This window comes from Monomorium pharaonis, chromosome 3 (assembly GCF_013373865.1).
Source record: "Monomorium pharaonis isolate MP-MQ-018 chromosome 3, ASM1337386v2, whole genome shotgun sequence".
Lineage (NCBI taxonomy): Eukaryota > Metazoa > Arthropoda > Insecta > Hymenoptera > Formicidae > Monomorium > Monomorium pharaonis.
Genome location: NC_050469.1, coordinates 28,384,432 through 28,405,305, shown reverse-complemented (window position 1 = coordinate 28,405,305; position 20,874 = coordinate 28,384,432). Strand labels below are relative to the sequence as shown.

At 36.4% G+C, this 20,874-nt stretch overlaps 3 protein-coding genes across 4 annotated transcripts in view; 2 read left to right on the top strand and 1 right to left on the bottom strand.

The window, feature by feature from the left end:
* The first annotated feature begins 1,792 nt into the window (after positions 1-1,792).
* Positions 1,793-3,210, top strand: LOC105834856. The gene is made up of 3 exons (XM_012677658.3): positions 1,793-2,007; positions 2,323-2,484; positions 2,596-3,210. Exons 1-3 carry the CDS (start codon positions 1,941-1,943, stop codon positions 2,820-2,822), a joined length of 456 nt encoding a protein of 151 aa, XP_012533112.1. The 5' UTR covers positions 1,793-1,940; the 3' UTR covers positions 2,823-3,210.
* Positions 3,211-3,760: 550 nt separating this feature from the next.
* On the bottom strand, positions 3,761-10,106 carry LOC105834861. The gene is made up of 5 exons (XM_012677666.3): positions 9,351-10,106; positions 7,584-7,891; positions 6,033-6,590; positions 5,158-5,494; positions 3,761-5,078 (listed from the first exon to the last, which is right to left on the bottom strand). The coding sequence occupies exons 2-5, from the start codon at positions 7,788-7,790 to the stop codon at positions 4,954-4,956; spliced, it is 1,227 nt and encodes a 408-aa protein (XP_012533120.1). The 5' UTR covers positions 7,791-7,891; positions 9,351-10,106; the 3' UTR covers positions 3,761-4,953.
* A 1,866-nt stretch (positions 10,107-11,972) lies between these two features.
* The window catches only part of LOC105840233 (bifunctional heparan sulfate N-deacetylase/N-sulfotransferase), a 266,600-nt gene continuing 257,698 nt past the window's right edge, over positions 11,973-20,874 (top strand). For both annotated transcript variants that reach the window (XM_036283750.1, XM_036283751.1), the window contains exon 1: positions 11,973-12,359. The gene's annotated coding sequence lies outside the window, so the exon portion shown is untranslated. The remainder of the gene's footprint in view (positions 12,360-20,874) is intronic.

Below are 20,874 nucleotides of genomic sequence, written 5' to 3'. Positions count from 1 at the left end.
ACTAAAGAAGACGGTCGTCTGCGCGTCCGAACGCCATAGTCCAGTGCCCTTTTAAGTTAAAGGGAAGAAGAGTCGACGGTGAATGCCGCAGAAACCGAAGGGACACCGGTATAAATCAACGTCCGGCCGGCACGACGACTTGCGCGAGAACGGAACGGAGTAAGCTGAGGAAGAGAGACGCGCACGCGGGCGGCAAGGCACCGATGTCGAAGTCGTCTCCTCCTCGCTACTTATGCTAATGCCGGCAAATCAATTTATTTATATTTATTTATAGCATTCAAATGTTTCCCCCGGAACGGAGCTGAGCGCGCGGAGCGGACGACGTCGGACTGTCGGCGCGGACCACCCGCGAAAGCGAGCCCGATTCCGCTCGCTGCGGGCTACGAGATCCGTGGGGTCTTAGATCGTCCCCTTCTCTCAGACTGATACAGATAGCTGGAGGATGCTGGACGTGGGTCTGGGCAGCCCGCTTGACGCATCGCCAGTCGGTTCGAAATTTCATGATGCAGATCTCTGAACGCGATCGCGTTGGCTAGAAGGGAAAGATTAGATATTTTTCACGAATAGACTTTGAATCTTGAGTAATGCAGTAAACATAATGTTGTAACTGTAGTGTCTTGTTTTCCTATAGACATGATTTTTTTTATAACTTGATTGCGTAGAAATCGTATTGAACCGTGCGTTTTATATGCTAATACCGCGCTTGCCTGATAAAAACTCGTAGATGATCAAAGACAATTGATTGATGATCAGTTTATTTTCTAACAGGTCGCACGTGCACACGTTGTATAACGTAACGTAATATCTGTATATATTTATATATTTGTTCTGCATCACAATGTGTTTTATTATAGGATATTTGGTATTATAACTTTAAACTCTCTAATAGAAAAAAGTGAATTTTGAAGTAAATTGATTAATGTGAGGATTATTAAAATATTTTTTTACACATCTGAATTCACAATTTCATTTGAATATAATTTTAAGCAATATGAGTCAATTTCTAAAGTTGCCTTATTTTTTAAAATAACTTAATTTTCCTTTTCTTTTTATAACCATTTGAAGACGCATCAAATCACTTTGTTTTCTGTCTTGCATTCTCTACATTGGATTTACCACTTTAAAATAATTTCACTTCTTTTGTAAATATGCATGTGACTATATACCCTGACACTGTGACAAGGAACACCACATCTGTCGGGCGCGGTTAACTCGAGTCACGCGTGACGTAACTCCGAAGAACCCGAGTATATCCGAACTTCTCAGTAACGTATACACGAAAAGTGTGATATATCGAGAGAGTTTGTCTACAATATAAAATCTATTTCGATTTTTCAAAACTTTAGTACGTCCCCTAATATTTTTCATGTCAAATGCCTTTTTTTGATATCTTATTCGTTGAAATATAATCGAAGTGTCGATAATAAAAATAAATTTACGTAGAATTATTTAATAATAAAACACCCTTTATAACCAGTGGGGTCAGAGTGCATTACGCGGTTAATTGTGATAATTTAACAATTATGAATATGAATGTATAGACTCGTTTCAATACACTTCTAATCTCCAAAATTTTATTTTGTACTAAAAGAATGCTTCTCTATATTTTTTTGTAAAAAAGTTTGCGCTTGCATGATTACTTATGTTACTTTTTTATATCGTTAATTCTACAGTAATTGCCCGTCACTGTTTGATAACATTAGCCTGTTCGCCATAAATGCTTATTGTCTGAGGTTCCTTTAATGAGCAATTTGCTCCGATACACTTATTTCTGAGTCACCCAGTATAACTGGAGGTCTAGCGCGGCGCGCGGTCAGTTGTGTCAATTATAGGCGTGGACATATAGAATATATAAAGAGTATTTGAAGATCGAATCTCTCTCTATCGTGAGGAATTTTCGCAAAGCAAAAAGCTAAAAGGTTCCTCACGTTTTTTCCGAAATGGCCATTGAGATTCGCTTTTCTTTTCTTGTAACAACGTTACTCTTCCTTTGCTGCATCCAACAAGGTATATTAAGTCAAAAAAATATTTAAGTGCTTAAATTAATATTTTGATACTAACCTTCAAGTAACCTCCTTTATAATCGAGATCATCAATACTTCGTGCGGGTGTGTGTATCGTATTTAATTTTCCTAGGGATTTGCATGCAACTGCGATAAGAATTTTATTTCACAAACATATTCCTAACCTCCAATTTGGTAGAAACAAGTGAATCAGATGGTTTTAAATAAGCATTTAAACAATCGAGAATAAAGCGTACACTTGTAATTGGTAGTGGGGAAGTTTCAAATTATGTTGTATCAATTTAAGTACTTTTTTTAGGTCTTTCTATTAAATGTTGGGTATGCAGGTCAGATTCGGATCCGAAATGCGCGGATCCGTTTGACAATTCCACAGTCCCTATTACAGACTGTAAACAAGAACCCGACTTGGAGCATTTACCAGGTGTAAGACCGACGATGTGTCGTAAAATTCGTCAAAAAGGTTATTTACTTGTAATAACATTATGCAGTTCCACACATGGCTAACATGCAGAAGTACAAATCTGTTGTCTGTCGATTTTATTTTTTGCATTTTTGCATTTTTCACTTACAGTTAATGGGGAATGGAGATATTTTCGTAGCTGCGCTTACATGGGCGAGCCAGGGATTATGGGCGACGAGCGATTCTGCTTAATGCGAACTGGAACATATAATATATTTATGGAATACTGTACATGCAATAGCAAAGACGGTTGTAACTCGGCACCTTATGAATATGCAAACTGGCATCTCTTATTAATCGGCCTGATAACTACCGTTCGATACGTATTCGTCGTTTAAAAAAAAAGTCTAGCCAAAGATTCTTAACAGATCTGATTCACTGGATAATTTAGATTTCAGTAACTATCTTTACGGTCCAAGATTCACTTGTACTTACTCAATACTCTTCTCATCTTACACATCGAACATCAGGGAAGATGCAATCTCCAACAATCAAATATGTATAGATATTGTAGTTTTTACAATGCAATTTTGTAATTTTTATAATTTTTTACGCAATGGAGTGCCTTTTTATATCTATTTTTAAATGTCACAATGATGGAAATTCTTAATATTTATAAGAAGGAATATAACTTCCAGTAAGTCAGTAATTTACCTTGGCTTAAGCTGCATTTTATCAATAAATTACATATTTTATAGAAATATATTTTTATTGCTATATAAAAAATGTACTATTTTTTCCATTTTAATATTACTATAGTACAAATTCTGAGAATTCTTACTAATCTATCAAATTAGTCGATTATTATTATTAACCCTAGATATTACGGATAAGACTGTTAAAACCGTCCAGATTAATCACGCGATTAATTTAGTTTTAATGGCATTTTGCCATCTTCTTACTATTTTTGTACATACTTTTACATACTTCTTTTTAAGTAATATTTAGCTTTTTACTGCCGTACAACATAAACAAAGCATGATTTGTAACATTGCGTATCGCCCATATATTTTATTCATATAAAATACAATATCGTTCGATATATCGTGCTCAAAATTTAATATCATATTGTTAGGTAATTGTATGAAGTACAGACAATAAAATGATTTCTAAATTGGAAATTAGATATTGTCTTAACAAATATAAAACCTCAAAATACTTATCGAGTTTTCTATGTGTTGCAAGAGAAAAATAGAATTGTTTATAATATAAGATATATTTATAAATAAAGTTATTTTCTCTTTTAAATACAATACATAAGTAAATAAAAATATTATTTTTAACTAAATGTATGTATATTTTTTGGTGTGTCAGCAGCTACAAACATACAAATATTCCTTAAAATAGCGTTAAAAAATTTACATTATTAAAACAATTATAGAAAGTTATAATAAATATTTTAACTGATATTACATCATTTTGTAAATACTTGAAGTTTTAACGATTTCTTTTTGTGGCATTCTTATTTGAGCTGTTAGAAAAAATTAATACTAATTTGAAAAAGTTAATACTAATTAATACTTAAAGGGATGTAGTGCAATTTTATAATTACGTTTTGTAGTTTTTGTGGCTATCTTAATATTGATTTCAAATAATTAACGTTAATAAACATATAAATAATATTGATAGAGAAAACATTTCGATGTATTACAACGTGTTAATTGAAAATAATCATTTGTTAATATCAAAATATTGGTCGCCGCTTGATTCGTTTCGTGATAAAAATGAGCATTTAACGTACATACGTATAAAACTAGTCAAATTTGTCATTATTTGAAGGGTATATCGTCTTGAACGACACATTTTTGTAACAACTATGTATATGAGCTAAACAACTATATATATCTTAATTCAAAATTATGTTACGTTATCTGTGTCGAAACAAAATATCAATATTAGAGCAACATGGCGAGCTTGTTCTCGCGATTTTACGAAATATGATATGTGTTACACTTATTACAATTATCCGTTTAATATATTTTACATATATGCTTACACAATAGTTCTTATTTTACGTACACGGACGGTTACATTAATTCGGAGTCGAAACAGAAACAATAAGTTCTCTTCATCGTGGAATCAAGGACGGTTAAAATTGGCAAAGGTTTTTGTATTTACAGAATACCACACACCACGTGCGATTGAGAATTGCAACTGGATTCATGCATTAAAAACAATTGCCTCTTACGAGGTCACGTAATGATTTTATCATGTAAGATCAGCAGCAGATCGTGGACGTTAGCGTATGCAGCAGAAAAGATTCACTTAAACGTTTGCATTCGCATACGTTCCTATGGTATTCTTTGGAATAGCCTTATCGATCGGTGTCTTAAATATTTATGGCTTACACGCGCATATAGCGTGTCTCATTTTTGCTGCGGTGTCTAGATAAGAGGAAAATACGCTTTTCAACAGCTGTGCGGTTTTCGTAATGTTGAATAAGTTACCAACTCATCGCGCGTCTTATTTTTATTCAAACGCCTGCCACTTCGTTATTTGTTGCCCCGGTTTCGCTAAAGCTTGTTTCCATTGCTCGCCATAGGCTCCACCAACGTCAGGTCCGATCACAAAATGACCCACGGGAGTCTTCTTGCCTAAATAATTGTGTAATTATAAGAACAATGCAATTATACATATTTTGTATTTTTTAAAGATGAAACTTTCGTTGCTTACCTATTTTATTTTTTGAGACGAATTTTACAACGAAGCTCACGTTGCTGAGCGCCCCTTTGTACGGATTGTCAGCGACGACTCTCGCCGCCTCCGGTGAGAATTTCATAGACACCGTTGGTGCAAATCGATCGCTCTTCCAGAAATGTGTTATTCGACCACTGTCGACAACTGACATCTTCAAATACATTTGCCCTTTAAGATTCTCGTGCTCATGCATCGTTTGAAGTGAACATCTCAGACGATTTAGAGACAATATTAGTAGGCCGCCTACGTCTTCATCTTTCTCGCCCTTCGAGAGACATAATGACAATTCGACTTGTCCCTTTTTGTTCTCTTTCTGAAAGATTATTGTTTCGTGTTTTAATAGCAAAATTAATAAATGTACAGCGACGTATGTCATTGAGAGAAATATTTACAGAAAAACACATATCTACATTTTTTAGTTTCTTCATTTTCTTATTTAATATACACACATAAGATAACACCACAGCTATTTTCAAAGAATTGAAAAACGAAGAAAAAACATTATAATTATAGTTAACTGTATGATTAGAATTTTATCATAAAAAAATGACATCTATATACCTTTAAGAAAATTTTTTTCATTAAAAGTAGTGTGTGTAGTTACATGAAAATTGCGAATATGTATATTAAAAATTAAGATTAAGGCCTGCATTTTTTTTTATCAATCTGTCTTTGTTTTACGTCTAATAAATGCGATAAAAACAACGAAAAAAAGCGCGTTCTGAATATGGGCCTAAATCTGCATGAATATCACGAATAGTGTATTTAATTCTTTTTCATTTAGAAATGGCATAACTGTGTGGCTTTTGCGAGCGTAGTGTGATTATTAGAATAAAGCGATAAAAACTTACTCGTTCCTCGGCACCTGAGATACCACTGGTGATTGGTCGTAGTGGTTTCCACAGGTCACCTGTGGACACGTCACTGGCATGCTTCGCTTTTGGCGGTTTGCAAACGAAATTTTTCGGATCAAGTGGAACTGTCGTCGCACCAATAGTTCGTCTCTTATCATAGGCTCTTCTCTCTGCGACTTTGTCAGTAGGCTCCGCGAGTTTGTCAGAATTCTTACCAAAGAACTGACTGAGGAGTTTGTTCTTCGTGGAGTCTTGATCGGCAGAGCTACTTTGGCCTTCCTTCTTTTTCCCACCCTTTTTCGGTGACTCTTTAGTAGGCGACGTTTTATCCGAATCCTTCTTTTCAGTTGCTATCAAAGGCTTGTCCTCAAGAATTGCGTAAAGAGTCGCGACGATAAATCTAGATCCGTTAACTTCCTCCTCCACGACTTTCGATTTGCCAAACTTTTGCTTAATTTCCTTGCGCAAGGGAAAAACAAATTCCTCGTTCCACTGCGGCCAGGATTCATTTCTCGAGGTGGTTTCAAATTTGTCCTTTCCAGGAATCATCTTCACCTAAAAAATTAGCATCATCAGATTTCGATTCTTCAATATCTGATAATAAAACTAAGCTCACTTGCGATTTATTGCAAAGTGTCAAAGTGAAAAAATATATAGGAACAAGAATAAAAAATCAAATACACAAGCAATAAATTTGAAGAAATTAATGTACTTTGATTTGCGTCTCCTTTGCCGCGAAAATAAAGGTTTCTGAAAAACTCTTTGAATTATAAAATATACTTCCAGTTAATTGATACATTTCGTTAACTAATTAATTCATACATTCCAACGGTACAAAAAGAAAATTCATATTTTATTTACGACTGAATTATCTTTTAGTATAATAATGCAATCAAGTTGGAAATATTTATGACCGTCACTCTGGCAACAGATATTTCATTAATGATTCGTGTGTACACCGCGTGTTCCCAAAATATCCCAAAATATATTGAAGCGTTAAATCGATTTGTGGTGCACACTTACACGCACATATACAAATGTTCATATATGTTGTCCTATTCGCACGCGACAAGCGGGGGAAGTTGTAGAGACCATTTTTCTCGCCAGTCAATAAAATACTACAGTCAATGCCGGACTTCTATAATGCGTTACTCATATAGCATTACGTAATCGTAGATAACACCCAAGAGTGCTGCGAGCGTCTCTGACTTACGCGTAATATCAGGCTCGCGTACAGCGAAGCGTAGCGAAGCGCGATCTTGCAGTTTGTACAGAAGTGTGTTGGCATCCGGCGCACATTTATCGAACGACGTGATTACCTCGTATATTATCTCGTATCGTATTTTATCAGTGCAAACGAAATCGAAACAATTATGTATACGAAGAAAGAAAAATAAAAGTAAAACGATTGTGTTCCATTCTGTATAGATTTAAATGGACACGTTCGCCGTTAAATGTGCGTCGGAAGTACGAGCCGTTCATGAAGCGTACGGCGCCTTCTGTTTGCTCAAATGCGATCGATCCATAGTCTCGACGTCTTATGTTTACCTTCACGACGTAGCTATTGACTCTCGTGAAGCCGAAGTTCTGTGGCAAGTGTCTGGCGCCGAGGACTGTGACGTTCAGTGTCTTGTCGTTCGGCGAGTGCACGATCTTGATGCCGATTTCCGGCTCCAAATTCACCGTGCGATCCAACGGCGTGGACACCGTCTTCAGGCTGCTGTCGATGAAATTCCTGATCTTGGCCAGCGCCATGCTCCTTCACAATTGTCCTCTCGAAATCCCAATTATAGCCTTATCGGCGAATGAGCGATCGTTTAGATAACGGTTGATTACCACAGGCTCGTCCGCGAACGCTGCAAAATTCTATCGTGAGCCGACTTTGCTATGAGCTAGCTATATAGTACATACAAGCGCACACGCTAAAGGTGCGCTATTAATACGCGTATATGATATACGGCGTCACACATGCTTGCCTCGCGGTTGTTCACGCGGCTGGGACGCGAGATTCTCGAAACGGCGCGACATTGTTTGCCGCGATACAAGAATTTCCGCAGAGAAATACCTTTGATAACAAGAGATCTTCCATTTTCATTGTCATTATCTTGAAGGTAGTACAATGACGGCTATTAAAACGTTGATATAACAGTCCCGTTTTTAAATTGCTTCAAATTTAACTACGTTTCATCAGCTACGTTTATCTTTTTATAAGAGAACAATTTCTCGAAAATTATTCCATAGAAAATACAAGAAGAGAAAGTACTTCAAATTATTTTACTAAATAATTTACAGATTGACATACGTTTACAAAATGTTTATAACGAGAGAGGATCAACATCGCCATGCCCCGGGCGATTCTTTCGCCTTTCGATCGCCGAATCTGTCGATCGTAATATGTGACCGTAAATTCCTGCGATCGTAAAGCAGCGTGCTTTCTCTTCCTATTCGACTACACAATGCTTCTATCGCCAACAATAACAGGTGATTATCAGCTGTTTTCAATCGGCCCGACCCTTTCGCCCCAGGCGCGATAAAGCCGCGTGCGAGAGAAGGGACATTCGAGAGCACATCGAGAAGAAACGAGTTTAACGCGCGATCGGACTTTCTCCAATGAGAAATAAAAAAAAATCTTCCATAATCACGCCGGTCGCGCCGTCGATCGATCCGGAGCGATCGCGCGACCGCTACGCGGCGACCGCGGAATGCCGCGAGGAAAATTGTGTTTAATGCCGAGACCTGCAGGCACGAACCTCCATTATCACGTCATTAACCGTGGAGAATTGACGAGACTAATACGATAGAGAGACACCCGTCCTCTTAATAGAGACTTTAATGCTCGGTGTGTCATCCGGAGTGCGAAAAAAAAAAAAAACAAAGGCGAATAATCTCCATTTTCTTACGGTACCCGTCTGCGTGTCATTTATAAATTGAATAAAATTTCGCTTTATTAATCGCATCATTCGAACGCTCTTGGAGCATAATCTTCGCGTCGGAGCGGCGAGACGGTAAACGTATGACAGCGGAAATGAATATTTTTAGTTTGTTTATTTTTACTTGACCTCTCTTTAGCCGTTTAATCGGCGTTTCTTTATTACATTCCGAAATGATCCGTTATGTCATATTCCGTGTATACAATTTGACGCGAGCGTGTGCGGTTTCGAATTGCAACGAGAATTACGGTGCACCGACTCGGATGACACGTCAGGTAGCTTGGTCCCGCGCGATATGCGACAGTAATGTCGCGGCTATTTGTAAACCGACGATGCGACTTGCGTAAAATTGCACGTAGCCGCGAGGAGCAAAACTTGCACGTACCATAATAGCGATTCGGTGCAAATTGCCGCAAACCGCCTCGAGATCTCTCGAGAGCTGGAAGCAGGAAGAGGATTGTTGTCGACCAACGAGCAGCAGCAACGGTCCGCGTCTGGTAGATCCACGTCTGGTCTGCGACTGCAGGGATCCTCGGCGCGGATCTTCCCGTCGATCGCCAACGGTGTCAGACGCCCGTCGATGCCACGGTCACGCCGAGAGCGATCGAACGCGCGCGTACACGCACCACCAACTCCGCCGATCGCCAGGAGGTAATTCACCGAGGGCTTTCACCGCGCACGCCGTCGCCCGTGTAAACGCGTTCGCAGGGCGATTCACCGCGCATCGCGGCGAGACGTATCGGGCGTTCGAACGGTCGTCATCAAACGAGATACGTGGGACCCCATGAATGGCCGCTCCGTATGGGCGATTGCGCGCGTGCGATCGTTCGTTGCTATACGGTCGTTGGACAGTCGTGTCGGCTCCGTTTGCGCGCGACGCGCCGCCGTGGTATGCAGCTTGCTTTCGCGTGGGTTCCCTTTATAAGAGAGACCAGCGTGGCCGGTTTACAGTGGCGGATCGTTGACGAGGCACCTTCCGACATGGGCACTCGGTCGGCATTGGAATTTATAGGGAGGCAGACGATGCGCGTGAGATATTTGCTAGGAAAAACAAATGTAGCTCTCTCGCGTACATTATGTTTGAGTTATAACACAAATTTCCCCTTTTAAAAAAATATTTGTTGCTTATTTCTTCATACAAAGTATATGCAATTATTGATATCATTTTGCTCTTGATATATTTAATATTTAATTAAATGTTATGATTAAATTAGGTTGTGAATTTTTAAGTTAAAATTATAACTTAATATTTTTTAATTTGTATATAAATTTGGGGACTCCAAGTTTTGCTAGTACGGTACTGTCGTAAAAAGTGGCCGTTGCCGTTAAAGTAGGGGACTTAACCGTCATACACTGTCTCTATGTCGTAGAGATGTAGTCGTGAAGTGACGCCTGTTGCGCTCACAAGGTCGCACATTCACATTACACGTTGCTGTATACGTACAGGTGCGGATGAATGTGCAGGTGCGTAAATGTGCATGAGCTTCTGCGTGAGTAAACACAACTACATGAATGAGGGTTGAGGGTATCGGAAACAGGATCGTAAATAGCTGTAAAGTCTCCTTGTCCAAGATAGAGCCCGAAAGGTAGAAAAAGAATCAAGCAATATTTGCGATAAAAAAATAATTTTGTATTAGAATGTCAGAATTGATGTGAAATTTTAATAATGCAAATTTTGAACTTAAGAAATGTAAAAAAATTTAAAGAACCGACACAGATTGTTCGTATTTGTATTCAGATTTATTATTACAAAAATATCGTAGACAATTTTATTTATTATTCATAATTGCAATCCGTAATTGGATTCTCTTCAATACACATGTAGATAACGATCGATCGTCAATATGACGCATTAAAAAGTACTGAAACGATAGTCGAAATGACAGTCATGTTATACAATTTTGTTCAATTAAATTCTATTTTGTCAATAGATTGTCCAGTAACAAAACGATGATTGACATTCGAATAAAGCACGTAGTGTAGACTCGAATTGTACAAAATGTCAGCTGTAACTTTTTTAACAAAAAAATGTAGACAAGTACACGTTAAAATAGAAATAATATGAATAATAAATTATCACGTAACTAATAACTAGTTAGTAACTAGTTAAAAAGTTAAATGAGGAATTGATACATAAGAATAACATGTTATGTGATTTAACTTGCGCGAGAATGATAGTAATTGGTAAATCGTATAGAATTTACATACTATAAATTTATATATCTTGATGCGTAGAAAAAAACTAATTGTTATTTTACACTGTGATCTCGTATAGGAAGCTCGAAAGAATGCGGTAGAGAATATTGCATAGAAAATTAATCAGTAGCCGCATTAGAATACGATGCGTTTAATGTGTTGCTCTGTTAAGATCAACTCGACGTCGCGAGATAAATTATTTAAATATAACATTTATTTTGTGATTATCTCCAGATGTTTATCTAATTTACGACTTATCGCAGTTAAATTTTGGGACCTCGTATTTTAATAAGATAATACCGTGACAATAAAGGTTTTGTAATTAACACTTTTGTACCATTTTTCTAATTTATATTCTCTTGTCTTACTTGTATGCGCGCTCATAATACACAATAGATCTTTGTGGGAACGAACACATTTACACTTATGGTTGCATTATTTCAAACGCAACAGAATTTAAATATACGCGTTCCGAACGATGTTCTGCGCGTATATAATTGCGTTGATTGCACGTGATGATATGCAAGGATGACTTTATCAGGTATCGTGGCCTTCAAAGTTAAGTAATATTTGTCACCATGATTATATTAAACAAATTAAATCTATTGAATGTGAATTCCAATTTGTCATTGCGACAATATATCATTGTTTATTCAAAAACATAAGCTATTTTGAAAATGTACAATAAAAAAATAAATAATTGTGTGTGAAGTATTAATCACAAACGACTAAAAATAAAATAGAATTGAAAAATAGAATTGAAAAATGGTTACCTAGCGTAGATAGGTAAAATTTGACGATTGATACACTCATAAAGTGATAGAAACTGATATTTTCTGTAGAAGTTAAGCGGTTTTCAAGTAAAGAAAGGGCAAAAGGAGTTGCTTGCACCCTACTGTAGATGGCAATAATAACGATCAACCCCTCCTTTCTACCAAACCTCTACAGTTGACGAACAGCTGTTTATCACCGCCATGGCGCACGCGACGTCGCGACGTCAAAAACATTTCGAACAATTTCGATTTATCCGTGCCGAAAAAATCTTTCCGCGTCGTGACACGATTTATCTAGTGATAAACTTTCGATCGTAGACCGATATTTTGTTATAGTGTTTCGGGCTGTGCCAATTATATATTCGCGAGTGATATTCAGGTGACATTTCAGAAATATTAAGCGTGAATTTTATTATCCTTAACAGGTAGGAATTAATTTTTTATTTACTTCTTAATGCTTTCTTGAATAATAAATTAGAAGTAGGTGTATTGCATAATTTTTAGCAAGATTACGCAATAGAGAGATTAAAATATAATCGGAAGATCAAAAAGATATGACATATATAGATATAATAATATAATAAGGGATATCATTATGGATTTTGTATTAATTATTTGTTTTTGAAAATATAAATTTTAATTTTTATCATAGATGCAATATATATTTTTTTATTACACATTTTTTGCATATTATTTAAATAAATAAAATATAAATCATTTTCAAAAGAAAATAATATGCTTTATAAAGCATATTTAAACAACTTTCTAATTGTTTTATTAAAAGGATATTATTTTTAAAAATATGAAAACAGCATTTACTTACATGCATATTATTTTATCTTAGATATAATATCTTATTAGCATGTATTCTTTAAAATTAAATGTTTATATATAACTCAAAATTACCAAAGATTAGAGAATTACCTTGACCATCTAGGTGTTATTAAATACTTGTCATCTTCATCGTGAGATGGCACCACGTAGATATATAGGTTTTGATTTGATGAAAAAAATTAATGTTTTATTGTATAAAATATTGCTTACAACTTATATTCAAAACCGATGCCTATCGCTTATTTATTATTTATATTTAATGAAAAATACAGTTTTTTCATGAAATTAATAAAACAGTTCAGAAATAATTTAAAACAAAAAGGAAAAAATTCTATCTAATTTATATTTATATATTTATAATTACACATGTTCGAGATGCTTACATACTTATAATATTTATGCAATATATAGTTAAGAAACTTGAGTATCAAGTGACGTTCCAATTATAGGTCAGAATTGCAAAATTAAACATTTTACGGGCATACATGTATCAATAAAATTGAAAAAATTTTTTATATTCTTCAATTTTTTGTAATTATTAAAATGTACAATCTTTCTTAATCTTTGCCAATATTTAGAGAAAGCGGAAAGTTACCTTTAAATAACCTCTTTAATGAGCTCTTTAAATACCTTTTTAGTAATTTCTTGAAACTATAATACTCGTAGTAGATTGTATTTACCACACTAAACTAATAATGCAATAATATATATTTAAAAAGTATATATTAACATCCACTTAATTATGCCGATAATTAAAATTTTTATTCAAAATTCATAATCTTATTAAATTTATTTATTGAATGTACAATTTATTAAATGTATATTTTTTTTAACTTATAATATTTGTAGCTTACATTGATATTAATAACTTTTTAAATGTTTAATTGTTAAAAATTTACACGAATTAAAAGATTATTGTTTTAATCTGAAATAACCCATAATTGGGATCGCCACTTATATATTCTATAATAAGTATTTGAATGAAGTTCCGTATTATATATGATTGAATATTTCGCACTTGTATACGTCACATTTCTCTTTCTTAACAGTCATAAAATAATCTTGAGTAATTTTTCTCGAAATGCTAATATAATTTGTATGTGACAAAGAGCAATAATAGGGATATAATCCTTTTTTCGAAAAGGAAAGGCAACACATACGATCCGGAAAATCATACACTCTGTTTTCAGTTACACATGTTCTTATTCAAGTCACGTTCTGACGACAAGGGTAATAGCCTCGAACTTTGTCTTCGTCGGATCAGCTTAACTTCCGGTAGTAAAATTTCACGAAATTCTAGTGCGGTCTCGGCGAAATATGTTTTCTGTGGTTCCTGGCATTTTTCAGCTTGATCGATCACTGCCACGTTGTTGTACGTAGGAAGCCGGAGATATAGCGGACGTTTTTATGAGTTTCCTGGAACATGGACGTTACATCATGGCGATTAATTTACATTACCATAACATACACACGCAATTTTGCGAAATTAAATTATGAGAATAATTTAGAAACGGCAAAATTATAACCAATTTTTATTCAATGTGATTAATTAAAAAATAGTTAAGTAATTATTTTGAAATTAATTTAAACCAGTTAAGAAATTATTTTAATGTTAATTCTTAAAAAAAATAAAATTAATTAAAAAATATTTTTATTATTATAATCGTGAAACACTCGCCAAACTTTGTTTGCATTTTTTAAAATGTTATTGTGTGTTCCGATTATCTTTATTTATCCGCAGAGCTATCTGATGTTCAATATACCGCGACGACACAGTAAGAAAAAAAACCAATATGGCGGAATCACATTATACGCTAGTAATCCGCGCTGCATTACGATGAATGCTGCATGTGTCTGCGGCTTTTCCATGTCATGAGATTCATGAATGCAAATATTCCGCGAATAAAGAGTCACGCGCGCTCTTTACATCATTCACCTTTCTCATTTTTGTTCCGCGTCTCCTCCCACACCGCTCTCTTCCATCCCTTTGTTCTTCCTTACGTTATTTCCTCCTGGCTCTCCTTCATAACGGGTCAAACTTCAACCTAGACGTATCTTGATACTCGCCGCCCATTTTCGCGTTTATGATTTAATGAACGCAACTCCGCACCTTCCACACTATCGACAGCAGTCCGCGTTTCGTCCCTCGGTAAATCTCCGACGTACGCCTTATTATAAACTCTTTTGCGCGGCGCAATTTAAAAGTATAGCTTGCAACTTCGTCCCGCGGAGCTTCGTATTAAGCTCTCACTTTAAAAGCGGCATCTTGGCAGCCGGTGGGAAGTATCGCCGAAGTTTAGCTAATCATTTCTCAACGCGGACGCTGATAAATTATTCAATTATAACGTCCACCGCCCAGCGACCAAACAATATCGAAGTATAGGCAAGAAAGGGAGAAAGAGAAAGAATGTGCAGGTTTCCCCTGATGCTGACTATCTTGATGCAAACTATTCAAATATTTCTCGCGATATCGAATTAGTATCGCGCCGGCATGCGGCAGTGCGGAGATTAAAGTCAGATTTCGAAGTACTTGGTAATTCCCTGTACGTATTTCTCGCACGTAGTCGCAGCTTGATATATTTAACCTCCCTTTGACCCTGCACACCCTTTTAAGTGCATCATTACGTATTCTCTTTTGTAACACCGGGCTTTATGCAGACCACATTCACAGCACCTTCCTATTCTTGATCATATCGCATATTAACCATGCAAGGTGATAATTTTATCTCTTATTGCAAATGTCCTCTATTAACGAAATGTATATAATGATTAATATATGAATCAATACATATGTGTGCGTATTTATCACAATTGTTTATTAGAAATGGTTAGATATTTTAATAATAATCTTAAATGATTATGTTACTTTGACTAAAATAGGTAAACCTGCGAGATGATATATTATACGTGACTAAATTGCTTTCTGTTAATGCATTAAATTAATTAATTATTGATATTTGTATGGAAAACGTAACGAACGAACAATGCTTTGAATAAAGAATGACGCGCTCTTTACATTATTCATCTTTTTTACCTTTTTGTTCTGCTTCTTCTTTCAACATTATCCTTTTTCCATTTTTTTGTTCTTTCTTATGTACATTATTTCCTCCCTCGTTCTTCTCCACAATGGATCAAACTTTAAATTATTTTTCTTTAACTTTATTGATCTGTAACTTTTAGCAAATTAATATTGGATTTTGTATCGTATTTATTAACTTTTTGCGATACTTGCATTATGCTAATAGAATCTCGCAAATAGAAACGCACAGTGAATCCCTTTCAGTTTATACAAGGAAAGTTTTGCAATCGAACAAATCTAAGGATAGTGCACTGGCTTTAATTGGAACCTATTTGTGTCTCCCGGTGTAGGTTCGACATGATTCTGTTAATATCGCTTTCCTCGGTGTGTTCACCTTGCTACCGCGACACTTTGTCCCAGTTCTGCAACACGCCGACAGAGAAAGAGGTCGGAAGTTTCTGGATGTCGGTAATGAATATATGAATGTATAAGCGTGTCGCCGTTTGTCACTCGGGAATTGTATATATATCGTTTCATGAATATCACGCATATTAAAGTTATGTTTCCAATACCAGTGATATTTAACAAGTGTACGTTTCCTTAGATTACTATCCTCATTGAAGAAAGTTAAATTCTCACAAGCAATCTTTCTTTTCCTCTTCTCTTGCGGGGCTTTCTACATAATAAATTAAAATAATTATTTTTTAATCACTAAGAGAAATAATTATTACGAACAAAGAATTCAAATATTATTTCTTCTATGCCGCGAATATCACAAAATTGCGATTGTGCACATCGGGAACGAACAATGCGTATTAGAAGTGAATACTCATGACAGACATCTGTCCGTCAAAGTTGTAATCGTGGCATCATCAATTGTCCGAATCCCTATACGTAGACAGAGATTTCGTTTATCGAGAAAGTTTAAATCAAACCGCCATTACTCACGATGCGGCAACTGTGACGAAGCATTTCGATTCACCAGAAGGCAATTGAAATTCGTTTCGTCACCGGCTTTTACAAGTCGTCCTTTTTTGCGATTTTGCAATTTATAGTAGGTATTTCAAGATTCTGAATCGGCACAATTTGGCGGTATGCGGAAAAATACAATTCGTTTCGTACGTGGCAGGGCTTTTTAGATCCTCTCTTTTTAATTTTCTATCTATCCTGCGGCAGACCCGACGAATGTAAATTTCCGTCGATTACGATTGGCGCGCAAAAATCTATTTCATGAAATACGTTCGTAGTTTGTCAATCATGCAGAACAGAACGCTTCGGAACGTAAACAATTACTCGGCTCGCGGCCGAGCGTGTGTGTAATTTACGACATATATAACGTAAAATCATTTAATTCATGATCGCGGGGAAAAAATATGTTCTTGCCATTTTTTGGTTGGGAGTACTAAATTGTTATGAATTTCGACACTTCGTGCAACTGGAATCCTCGAAACTTCCAAATAAAATGGATTAGTACCGACCGTAGCCGAACGAAGGGGATGTAAATCGATTTCGCCGTGCCCTTAAATTCTATTAGCGCCAACTCCGATTGCATTCTTCAAATGGAAATAGGGAACGAGATTTTCACGGCGGAGAAGTGATTTCGACAAAGCAAAGTCGCGCCGGGCGTGTGATTAGATTTTACACTCTCGTTTTACCTTTACGAATGCCGTTGTCTTCGTTGTGTCCTTTAAACGAAGCCCTACTCGGGAACAGTGCGGAACGATATCGGAAAATAAATTTTGCGTAATCGCGTTTCGACTATGGAGGGCAACGTGGCTATTAAACGCAGGAAATTCTTGTCCTGCCCTGGCAGAGAACTAACAGGACCATTTCCCTTTCCAGTTTAAACTGCCATTTGTGAAACCGTCTGCCGCGGCGAACGAGTGTCCCGGTTTCTGTTCTATCGTTGATGATTTATTCAATCGCGCGCTTGTCGATATTTATCGTTCGGTGACCATTCCGAGGGGACCAGACACTCTCAACGAGATAAATCATATTATCGTAGACAAGTAGCGTCCAGTACGTGGCAATCTGTGTCCATGCCAAAATCTGCGGTCGTACGAGCCTGAAAATCATATTAGATCGATACCGTATTACTTAATAGCGACCATCTGCTTTTATCACGTCAATTGTCTTTTTGTGTCGTCATTGGTAAAAAGCAAACATTACGTTTATTCCATTATTTTCAAAATAGAATTATATTTCAGCATTCATAGTCGGTTTTTATATTTAAGATCGTTTTAAGTGCAATCTTGAGATGTCACGAATCAATCACAGAACCGTATTATAGCATGTTAAAAACATTACTTAAAATAATCTTGAAATAAGATCCGACTATAAGCATCGACTATAAATGCTACTCTTATAACTTTTTAATGATTGCGATTGCCGGAAACTTTTTTCGTACCGTACAAAAAATAAGAAGCAAATGAGAAATGATATTTTTACATTGTTATTTTTTACAGCTTTCTCACTAAATGCCTACTAAATAAGATATCTCATATTTTCCACCTGCCCCTTTAAATTTCCGGTAAGATCGCCCCAGTTTGCCGCGGGGTTTAACATGCAAATGTGATGAGATGTTGCAGCGTAGACGTTGTATTAGAACGACACTTCATCGTTGGTAGGGTTAATGTGGAGTTGGCGAGTTTCCTCTCGCCGAAACTTTGGAACCGACAGCCTCCAGCATCTCAAGCGCACGAACTAAAACGTTTCGCCTCGCGAATTCTCCGAGGATGCGCTTTCGGGGAAAGTCCCAGATAGGAAACAAATCCTATCCGGGCGGAATAGCCGTTCGGGAGAGTTGCTGCAACGATTGAATGCACGCCACGCTCGATTATTTAAGCGCGCACCCGAGATTTCTCGGGCGTAAGTCGGGGGTGCGGCGCGGAAGATCGACGGCGGGGAAGCACCCTCGGCGCGGCGCGAGACGGCGAATATATAGCGCGACAAGGAAAAGGAGCGTGTGTCGGCTGACGCCGCTTCGCGGAGAGCGATATCGATTTCGACCTGTCGAGCGTGAGCGATTTAAACTCGGAAGACGGAGGAGATAACGTAAGTCTCCGTCCCTCCGTTCTTCTCCCTCTCATGCTTGTCCGTGCACCACGAAGTCGATCGGATTCGAGCACCGAGGAGTATTTCTATGATTTACTTCGACTGACGCCGCTGCATCCTCCGCGACAACGTAGCAACGATACTGTTTAGATTGTCATAATAGGATTGTCTCCTTTTTCCTGCTGGCTGTTCGATTTAACGGCAGCGGTACCGGAAAAGTAAAGTAAACTATCTTGTCAAACGTAATACAAGAATGTAGACTGGAAGAAGTTTTAAAGTTTATCGATTATGTAACGTTTCTAATTATACAAAAATCTAAATTATGCAGTCTTTTATAATTGCAGAAATTTTCTTTAAAAAAATAATAAATTGCTACAATATCTTTTGCTCACTTTTCAAAATATTTAATTACTTCTTTTCACTAGTTACTAACTGTTTTGTGTAAATTTTAGAAGCATATTTATTACTTACAAAATAATTTGTACATTCTAAAAAATAATTCTTTACATTATTTAGGTAAAGATCTTATTATTAACATTATTGTTGATTATCAATTTAATGCTATGATATTAATATTGTTGCGCCCGTTAGAAATCAATATATCGATCGGCCAGGACAGCTGACCAATCTAATGCAACAATATTATTCAATTAAAACTTAATTATTTTAAGACCAAAAATTTATTCAGCGCGTAGTTTCATAAACTTGGAAATATATGTAAAATTACGCAAGAAATATCTGCACGAATTCAGCTATGAATAAGGCTGATTTTTAGTTACACTGAAATTTCGTAATAAAGTAATAGTGCGAAAAATCTCCTCCATATGCAGGAGTTACATATTGCATAACGATGCGACCGCATAGCATTTATTACTTATATTTTTATGAATAAATCCTCTCCTAGTCTCGTGCAAAATTATGGTTTAGTGGTTTAGTTGTAAAAGTTTATTTCTTGCAATGGGATGTCTTTCAGATAGATTAAAAAGAAAATTTGTGATACATCGAGAACAAGATTTCCACTTTGAAAGAAATTCAAGAAAAAAATCATGTAAAAAGATATTTTAAAAACATATATAATATTTTACGTATATTTATTTATATAAAAGTTATAATTCGATATATACATGTCTTTCTTATATTTACTTATATGTATATAAAATAATTTTTTATATTAACAATTTAATATACGAGGTTTTAGTGTATTTTCACATATTAGTTTGTGTTCTCCTATTACGAAAAAAATATTTTTTTATCATTATCAGATTCCACACAAACCTGGAGAGGACCTGGAATCTTAGAAAAGGATACGCGGCGTTAAATCTACATTTCCGAAAATATTATTCCAGGGATATTCTCGTACTAGGTAGGACACGTCGAGACTGCGCCCAGTCGATGCGGCTACTTTGCGGAACCGAATATCGATTTCGTATTGCAGCAGCAGATATCGAAAATATTGTCGTTTGTATGTAGCCGAAGGAGCGAGCGGGCGCGATTTAGGATTCCAGATAAATAGTTACGACCGCCTCACCCGACCAGTCCCTATGCGATCCCCGTTTCGAAACATTTTACGCGAAAATTCAGGAGCTTACGCGTGCTGTCGGCAGGTGTTGTCCCTTGGAAAGCGGTATCGATTCTGCGCCGTCGAGCATGAACGATTTAAGCTTCGAAAACAGTGGAGCTTATTAAAGCCACTGTGCCGCGGAATCAACCGGAAACGGTTAAATCCCTTTCTTTACGCACTCCGACGTTTTCTAAACCCTTTAAGATGCTGTATTAACTTAATAAAACCAAAGAATGATTTACGCGTAGAAATCGATAACTCGGTTGATCTAGATCAGCTTGTCTAAGTCCTTTCCGAGAGAACTTCGAATTAGTTTCAGGATGTTAATGTCCGGCTAGTGTCTACGATGGTTATAGGGATGTCATTATGGCGCCGTAAAGCCTCTAATCATCGGCGGCGATCTTCTGATATCTACAGAAACCATGTCATGTAAATGTGGGCTATCAGAGTTTTAGGTCATTGCGGGTAATCG